Source organism: Populus euphratica, unplaced genomic scaffold (assembly GCF_000495115.2).
Source record: "Populus euphratica unplaced genomic scaffold, PopEup_1.0 scaffold271.1, whole genome shotgun sequence".
Taxonomy (NCBI): Eukaryota; Viridiplantae; Streptophyta; class Magnoliopsida; order Malpighiales; family Salicaceae; genus Populus; species Populus euphratica.
Genome location: NW_011499926.1, coordinates 303,469 through 312,743, shown reverse-complemented (window position 1 = coordinate 312,743; position 9,275 = coordinate 303,469). Strand labels below are relative to the sequence as shown.

Genomic DNA, 9,275 nt, shown 5'->3' with positions numbered 1-9,275 from the left:
ATATTAGTTTAAATTTCATACCAATTAATTTCATATATAAGTACTTTAATTTGATTTATAAGTATGCATGCTATGTAATAGTGATCATGTTTTTGTATTAAACTAAACAATTGCATAATTTTTAGGAGCAGACAAGCCAACATCAGTATGTATCTATTGTACTTGGATTATAAGGAAAGCATAGCATATATGTGTGTTTGGATTAGAGGTTTGCTCATGTCTATATGTAAAAAACAGGTATAATTTTTTATCTAACTATTATCTTAAGCTCAATCAGTCCTAGTGTTATAATAGACTGGTTGATTGTAATCAGTTAAGATCGGAGATTATAAGGAAAGCATAGCATATATGTGTATTTGGGTTAGAGGTTTGCTCATGTCTATATGATAAAAAACAGTTATAATTTTTAATCTAACTATTATCTTAAGCTCATTCAGTCCTAGTGTTATAATAAACTGGTTGATTGTAATCAGTTAAGATCGGGAAAACCTTCAAATTAGGTCTAGAAAATATTTTTATTATTTTTCTATTTAATTTTGAATTTTCTTTATTTTTAAAATCTGTGTAGAGATTTTGATTTTTCTAATTTAATTTTGAATTTTCTTTATTTTTAAATGTAGAGATTTTGATTTTTCTTAAAGACAAGGGGTTAGGCAAATAGCACCAATTTGGTGCATACAATTTTTTGACTAAGATGGCTACACCTTCTCCCACAATTTTTGACTAAGGTGTAAAAGAATGACTACACCTTCTCCCATTATTTTTAACTAAGGTGGTTAGCTTCACTGTCATTATGCAATGGTCCAACGTTTCTGTTGTTTAACCTTCAGGTAGTCCAATGTTTCTGTTGTTTAAGCTTCCGGTAGTTGAATCTGTTTGAGAATCAGGTAACTGATTCTTGCAATCATGGATTATGGTAACAGTTGAGGATTCTCAAACCACTAATCAACTTATTAAGCACACATGGAATCGCTTCTTAGCTCTCACTCTTTATTAATTCCTCGAAGGGAGTGGAACAAAATTGGCTGGACAAAAACAAAAACAAGATTGAGAATTGGTCCAATTCTCATTTACAAGAAGCTTCTAATAGTAAAATTTGGTGAATAATTGTTGATCTAGTGTGTGGATTTTGGAAACAAATAAAATACATAGAGGATGAAAGAAGAAAAAAATTATAACAAAAGGTGAAGAAAATAGGATGAATGATCTAAGCCTGAAGAACAAGGCTCTTGCCTAGAATCAAGTCATCAGTGGAGAAATCAGCCTCTTTCCTGTACGTTCCCCTGCCAAAGTCCAGGTTGTATGAATCTGCAAGACCTTCCACGAGGTCGAATTCAGGTTCCCATCCAAGAACATGCCGTGCTTTGTCGATCGATGCAAAGAAATGCTGCATGAAACACAAAAGAAATTTGTTTTTAACACGTTTTAATATACTGATGTTAATTGGTGGTGGCAGCAAATTCTGTCAGAAATTACCTGATCTCGGAATGGAAAAGCCTTCTTTTTCCCGAAGTCGAACTCTTTGGGGTTATAGTGAACGATATCAGGTTCTGGGAACCCAGCAGCCTGAGAGAGAAAAAGATCGGAAGATACAGTCGGATATGTTAATTCAGCGAAAAAGTTACCAAAAGAGCTATAAAACTTCAACTGTCTAGCATATATTCAGCAATACATGATCCAGAATCACCTTTGCACAAGCCCTTGCTAATCCATCAAAAGTGACATACTTCTCTCCTGATATGTTAAATACTTGCTGGCTGGCTTTGTCATTACCAAGAACCTCAACGAAAGCCTTCGCCAAGTCCTGGGAATTTTGAACTCATCATGCCAGAAACTTGCTTTCATATTACTCATGCCAAAGTTGCTTTCAGAAATAATGAGACTCATGATGGAATCAAAGATTTGCTCACCTTTACATGACCAAGTTGGGTTATTTGAATTCCCGAGTTGGGAATTGGAATCGGGCGGCCTGCTTTCAACCGGTGAAAGAACCACTCTTCAACAGGGTTGTAGTTTAAGGGCCCATAGATGTAGACAGGTCTTATAGAAGTCCAGTTAACACCCTTTGATTCTAATAAGCTCTCTGTCTCAAGCTTTCCCTTGTCCCTGCTCTTTGGATCAACTGGATCTTTCTGTAACCAGACATTATCTGGTTAGAAGAGATAGTTACTAGAAGATTGAGAAAAAGAAAATGCTATAAGGCATACCTCGCTGTGTGGTAAAAGATCAGATTTGAGGTAAACTCCAGCTGAAGAGCAGTATATGAACCTGAGAATCAACAGAACTTCAGATTATCAAAGACAGCAGCAATTATTGAAAAGCTAGATAGACTGCGGAGTTTCCTGATTTCTTGTAAACTAATCATAACTGATCGAATCTCGCACGCATGATGTTTAAATAGAAAAGGGAAAGCCATGGTTTAAGCATGTTTCTCGAACAGTTTCTCTGTTGAATTTCTGCAGAAGAACCGAAATGCATGCAGGATCGCAACTCAAAACAATGTTATTAAACCTAGCTTGGCACACGACCCAGTCAAAGGCATTGGTTATGGATTGACCTCAGTCAATCCAAAACAGCATTATTTGAATTTATTTTTTTTAAATTCCAATTAACATAATTTTTTTTTAAATCAATCTAGATCTAATGCAGGTTTTAAGCCGTATGGGGTTTGACAAAACAACTCCTATCTGGTTTAATATAAAATCCGACTTAGATCATGTTTTAGGTCGATAAGTCACGGGTTCACCTTCAGGTCAGACCAAGTTTAATGACTTTCTTTGAAATACTGCACTTCCTCCGTGTTACGTTGAAGATAAGCTGAATCAACTAATTGCATTGAAGATAAAAAGAAAATGTGGTTTTGATTGAGAAGCATGGAAGCTATCAAGATCTGAGGAATTTAATCGACAATAACAAGAGTCAAACGCCCAACGAAATTCGAAAAAAGTGCCACGGAAACAGCTGAAGGCAAAGCTAACAATGAAATGATCATACACATGGATATTAGAATTATAAACAAAATCATCAATACACTGTTGAGAGCTTACTGTTCTAGCTTTGGCAGAGCGTCCAGTATAGGTTCAACTTCAACTGCTTCACGGCCTAAAAATTTATCGAAAAGGGAAGATCAGCATCAGATGAATAGAGCAAAATATTGTGCCAGAAAGGGATGCAGCAATAAGACATTTGCATACCATTTATATCATAGACAACATCAAAGCCTTTTGCAGCAAGACTAGTTTTCACAAATTCAAAATCTTTCCTGTCTCCTTTCAAATGCAAGACCTGGAAAATCATGATCAACAACAAAGTTTTTGGCCTATTGAGTCCAACACTAGTACTTCATTTCTTTATAGAAAACTAATAAGAAGCAAGTTCTCATGCCCTTTGAGCTCATAAATACCTTGGAAGAAAATTCAGCACAATCCTGGTCTGATTAACCTGGCAATTGTTGTGTAATTGGTGCTTTACCTCTAGTAAACAACGTCACCTGCCAAGATTTTAAAGAACCTCTGAAGTTATTCCATTCAAAGGAGAGACAAAATAAGAGAAAATGGTAATAGTAAGTGATCTACCTGATGACCCTCTTTGACAAGAAGTCTAGACAAAAACACACCAATAAATCTAGTGCCTCCCATTATAAGAATGTTCTTGGAACTTGATGCTGAAACTTGTAAAGCTCCCTTTGTCTGCCATGCCCTTCTTTTACACTGCAAGAAAGTACACAACTATTGACACATGGACTAACTATAAGCAAATAAAGAGACGGACTGCCATGCAGAAATACTGGAAGACAGACCTGGACTTGAGAGTGGAGTCTAGTGCCATTGAAGTCAGAAAGAGAGGAAGGTAGAAGAGATAAAGAAGGCTGAGTTTGCTGCTGCACAGCCACCAACCTAGCCATGTTATGCTTACCTCTCTAGTCTCAATCACTATCCTCTCTTTGCCTTTTCAAGTATGTTCAAACAGAAATTTGAAAGTTTCTGGCTCTGCTTCATCTTTGTTTTATTTCTGACTTAATTTTTTCTTGGTTTCTAACAATTTAGGATAAGACAATGATCCCATCATCCACCTCACTTTTGCTTATATCCATCTTCCATAGCCTCTCATTCAAGTACAACATTACCACCTCCTGTTTCCTCTTTGAGTGAACTATTACTGTTCTTTAGACCCTAGATTCTGAACCGATTTACAACATGGTCTTTTTTTGTTTGAAAACGTATAAGTTACTCCCTAAATTGACTCTTGCTGGGAATTGAAATTATTAAAAATTTTGTAGTTTTTTTTTAAATTCAAATTGTAACATTGTAAAATTTAAATTCTTAGATAGAAATGGAACCAAAGATGTTTTAATAAGACGAGAGTCAACAAGAACTAAGAATGAAATTATAGGTTTTTAAAACATGAAGGATTAAGTTGTAATTAGATTTAAAATCCAAGGACTGAATAAAATAAGTTACACTTTCCCTTTAACTTCATAGTCGGCATATTAGTCAGACTAGACCGAGATCTGGCTTAGCTTAAAGCTTAGGCTATTGTCATGGGTTAACTCTGATGAATTCTAAAATGATGTTTTTTTAAGGAAAAAAAAATTGGATGTCCATTTGAGATTTTTTCAAAACTAATGGTATGAAAAAACTTTCATAAAATATTTTGACTGTTAAAATTAAACGAAAAAGAAAAAAAAAAGAAATTTGGGTGGATAGAGTGACTTTGTAAAACTAAAAGGACCAATTCATAAATATGAGGAATTAACTCTATAGGAATACAATAACAAAAAGGTCCCTAACAGAAAATTTCTCCTAAATCAACACAACCAATTGAAAGCAATCGAAAAGAAGAGAAGCTCTAAAATGGATCCTAGCCAGGTGAGTCAAGTCGCCGTCTTTCTCTTCAATTTCTCCAAAAAATCAATGCTTTCTGTTGAATATAATTATGGGGCTCGATTAATTTTGTAATTTATCCAAAAATTTGGACTGTTTATTAGATCTGCTTTTTGGTTGGAGATTTTGAGCTTGGATTTTTTTTTTAGAAATATGATCATCTTTACAATTAATTGGACTATTAAGTGCATATGTGATTGGTTTTGAGTTGTCAAGCCAAGATTTTTTATGGGGAGGCAATGTTAGTCTCATGTGGGTCGGTTTCGAGGAAGAAAAAGGCAATGTCAAGGTGCAATTTTTGTTGCATTTAATGAAAAACAAATTGGGAAATTGGGTTTTTTTTTAATGGTTTATTCGGTTTTATGGAAACCCATTTGGGATTTTGAGCTTGTTTTTGTTGCATTGAATTTTGATTGAAACCTGAATGAGATGTTGCTTCTTCTTCTTTTCACGTGTTGAATCGTTTTAGTCGCATGGTTGCGATACTGGTTGCTTTTTTTCATTTTAATAGAAGCTGATTTGGGATTTTGAGCTTTCCTTTTGTTACATTAAGTGATTTTGTTGGAAATCCAAACGAGATGTTGTGCTTGTTTTCAATGGTTGCGGTATTTGTTTTCATTGCTTTTAGTCATTTTAATTGATGTCCGATTGGGATTTCGAGTTTGTTTTTAATGCATTAAATCATTTTAATGGAAACCCAGATGAGATATTTAGTTTGTTTTCAATCAACTGAATCATTTCAGTAGAAACTCAGTTGGGATGTTGCTTTTGTTTTCCTTGTGTTCATGAAGGATATATAGTATGCAGTAGAGACAATGATTAAGAGCTTCAATTTATGCAGACAGTTCAAAGTTTATAGAATATATTTTCTATATAATTTTTGAATCCTGAGATTCCTTTCGGTGATTCCTTTCAGTGTCTAATGATAAGGAGTGAATTTATGAAGTTTGCAATGAGAGAGTATAGCGCTTCTTTAAGCATGTTATCCCTTTGTTGTTTAAGTTCTATTAGATGGGAATAGTGTTAAATATATGCAGTGGAAATCCTGAATGGCATTTGATTAAATTTTTTTTTTCTGCACGAACAATTTATGTTTAACTCTTCTTGACAGCCCCCTGGTGAAAATTATGCCAATCCAAAGACATGTTTCTTTCATGTTCTCTTCAAGGTATGTGACATGCAATTTGTGTTTACAAGTTTAGCTCTTTTGATTTAACTTAAATAGAACAAGACAATATTCTTATGTTTCTTTTTTCTGCAGGCAGGAGCTTTGGCATTTTACATACTCTCTGCTCTTTTTTTTAATAGCTTTGTCATCATTTTTGTGGTGACTGTGCTTCTTGCTGCTCTTGATTTTTGGGTGGTTAAGAATGTGAGCGGTCGGATTCTAGTTGGCCTTAGGTGGTGGAATGAGATAAATGATCTGGGTGAGAGTGTGTGGAAATTTGAATCCCTTGACCAAGAGGTCAGTTTCAAAACTCTGGCTCGATTGTATATGTACTCATTGTGCACTGGCCCTTCTCAATTTCATAAGGATTTTTGATATTGAAATTGAATCTCATCCATTTTTATCTTTTTTTTGGCATTAGTCATTAGCCCGAATGAACAAGAAAGGCTCATGGCTGTTCTGGTGGACTCTTTACATAACAGTAAGTACATAGGATTTGATTTCGTTTGTTACTCACTAAATCATATCCTCAGCATATCATATTTGTAAAAAGGTTGGGTCTTGGGTGTATACAGAATACTTGTCAGGAACTAAAGAAATGCAATATAGTTTGCAGCTAATTTTAAGTGAACTACTCATTTCTATTTTATAATATCCTGATTGAAGAATGTCTATAAATTGATGTGGAATGGTCTTTTTCGGTTGTTGTTTGCACTCCTGATGATGTTCAAATTCAGATATAAACTTTTCTTCTGTTTTCCTCTCTTTTCTACATTTGAATGTTATTTATTATTTGCCTTCAACTTTGTAGGCGGTCGCCTGGATTGTGCTAGGAATTTTCTCTCTCATAAGGTTCCAAGCAGATTATTGCCTCATTGTTGGAGTATGTTTGACCCTCAGCATTGCAAACATTGTTGGCTTCACCAAATGTCGCAAAGGTGAGCAAACAACATTTTATTGGTTTTCTGAGATTGTATCATTTGCTTAAATGTTGTCCTGGAGACTGTCCATTAGATTGGGGATTCTTCTTATCCATATATTTCCAGTGGTGGGAAGTAGACATGGATAATGAAAACTTAAGGTTTCAGTTTGTGTCAAATAAATCAGACTCAGCCTTAAAGGACTATGTTGAGCCCGTGATACAGCACACTATGGTTTGATTAATCAGTAGCGTATTCTATATTAAATGCCATGATAGACAGCATCTCTCTAGTGGGTTTCCCACTAGATAAAATGCCATGATAGACAGCAACGCTCTAGTGGGTTTCACACTATGGTTTGATTAATCAGTAGCGTATTCTATATAAAATGCCATGATAGACAGCAACGCTCTAGTGGGTTTCACACTATGGTTTGATTAATCAGTAGCGTATTCTATATAAAATGCCATGATAGACAGCAACGCTCTAGTGGGTTTCCCACCAAGTGACAGCTCCGCTACAAAACACACTACTAGATAAACCTATCAGTTTCCCAATAACCACATGGTGATGTCAGTGGCCTTGTAAGCTGTTCTGCCATGGACGATTCAAAATCAATTAAGTTAAGAGTTTGAGCTGAAAAAGTTTTTAATTCTTTTGCTATTCAGATAATATAACCTCCTTTAATATTCTAGGCAAGTGTGTGAGGGATGAGAAAACAAAACAAGTTGAATGATTGCAGATTCATTGCTTTTTTAGTGGTAACCTTACTAATTGCTGCAAGTCTGGATAATTTTACTTTGTGCTTGAACTTATACTATAGAATTATTATGCAAACTCTATTGCATTTCCTGCTAAAAGTATTTCTTGCAACTTAACTGTTTCAAAACATTGATTAACCTTACTAATTGCTGTAAGTCTGGATAAATTTACTCTGTGCATGTGCTGATACTGTATAATTTTTATCGCAAACTCTATTTCATTTGCTGCTAAAAGTATTCCTTACAACTTAACTGTTTACATAGCATTGATCACTTGGGTCTATTGCCTAATCCTCCTTAGGTCATTCTATTTATTGTTTTGATAAATGTGAGAAAAGGATGTGAAATTATTCTTCCTTCTTTTAGATGCTAAGAAGCAGTTCCAGCAGTTCGCATCTCAGACCATTGCATCTCGAGTGTCATCTACCATACAGTCAGCATTCAGTGTTGTGTGATTCATTCATTACAGAAGGTGGGGCATATAACCAAAGTCGTGCACTTGTGCAAGAGATGTTGAAAATTGGTGGGGGAAGCATACAGACATGGTGGTGTTGCATCTGTTGATTTTTTGAACTTCCAGTAGGATACACTTTAGATGTTTTGTTGACCTCTCAGACACCTAATCATTTGTGCAATGAATTAAGAAAAACGATAGTGTTACAGAAATAATTTTGCTGTTGAGTGTAATTATTGCCATGTTTTTAGCTCTCCTCAGTAAAGCAGTCTTAACAGCCTTCAATATCCGCAGCTCGATATCTACAGAAATCAATAGTTCAATAATTGTGTTCGTCTGGAGTTCTGATATGAACTTTTCAGATAAACTACCCTCGTTTTCTCATCGATCAAGGGAGCTTGCTAGCTACATTTGAAGACTTTGCTCAACAGTATGCTTATTGGATTTCTCATTGTCATTCGAGCTAGAAAATAGAGAGCCCAAATATGCAAGTGGGGTCTTTAGAATGGTTGTCATATAATTTTATGGCGTAGCGTGGGTCGATGTTCGGCCTCGAGAATATGACTGGTTTTGAGAATATAATATTTCTTATGGTTTGAAATATTTTTTTTTAAAAAATATATATATTAAAATAATATTTTTTATTTTTAAAAAATTATTTTTAATATTAATATATCATAATAATTTAAAATTTTGGACTACATTTCTAAACACTAACAAAACATTAAGGTGATGACTTTATTTTACACCATCTTATAAATTACTATACTTTAATAATTTTTTTAATATATATTTTTATTTCAACTTTATTTTTATTATTTGACATTTAGTTTAGGAATTTGTAGCTTTGTAATTTATTTTAAGTTATTTTTATATCTTAATTTGTTTTTTATATAATTATTTTAGTTTCATAACCCGAGTTATGAGTTTGGTAGGTTAATATGAGTTAATTTAGATTGTTATTTAATTTATTTTTTAAGAGGTTATTATGTTATAAGTTTTACGTGTTAGCTCGGATTAATATTAGTTATTTTTTTATTTTTTTAATTGAATTGTTTTAAAAATTTAATATTTAATTTTTGATTTATT

At 34.0% G+C, this 9,275-nt stretch overlaps 2 protein-coding genes and 1 pseudogene across 3 annotated transcripts in view; 1 reads left to right on the top strand and 2 right to left on the bottom strand.

Moving 5' to 3' along the window:
- Positions 1 to 9,275, bottom strand: part of LOC105135661 (LRR receptor-like serine/threonine-protein kinase GSO2) — a 101,912-nt gene that overhangs the window by 23,898 nt on the left and 68,739 nt on the right. The window lies entirely within an intron of this gene.
- On the bottom strand, positions 961 to 4,100 carry LOC105135663 (chloroplast stem-loop binding protein of 41 kDa b, chloroplastic-like; annotated as a pseudogene).
- LOC105135664 (Golgi apparatus membrane protein-like protein ECHIDNA) lies at positions 4,770 to 8,473 on the top strand. Its single transcript, XM_011040654.1, has 6 exons — positions 4,770 to 4,868; positions 5,995 to 6,051; positions 6,145 to 6,348; positions 6,473 to 6,532; positions 6,863 to 6,989; positions 8,099 to 8,473. The coding sequence occupies exons 1-6, from the start codon at positions 4,854 to 4,856 to the stop codon at positions 8,185 to 8,187; spliced, it is 552 nt and encodes a 183-aa protein (XP_011038956.1). The 5' UTR covers positions 4,770 to 4,853; the 3' UTR covers positions 8,188 to 8,473.

What these genes read in the sequence shown, in the direction of transcription:
- LOC105135664 (XM_011040654.1), top strand. An exon ending in GGTGGACTCTTTACATAACA is followed by an intron (nt 6,533 to 6,862) that starts GTAAGTACATAG and finishes TCAACTTTGTAG; the next exon opens with GCGGTCGCCTGGATTGTGCT. An exon ending in CTTCACCAAATGTCGCAAAG is followed by an intron (nt 6,990 to 8,098) that starts GTGAGCAAACAA and finishes TCCTTCTTTTAG; the next exon opens with ATGCTAAGAAGCAGTTCCAG.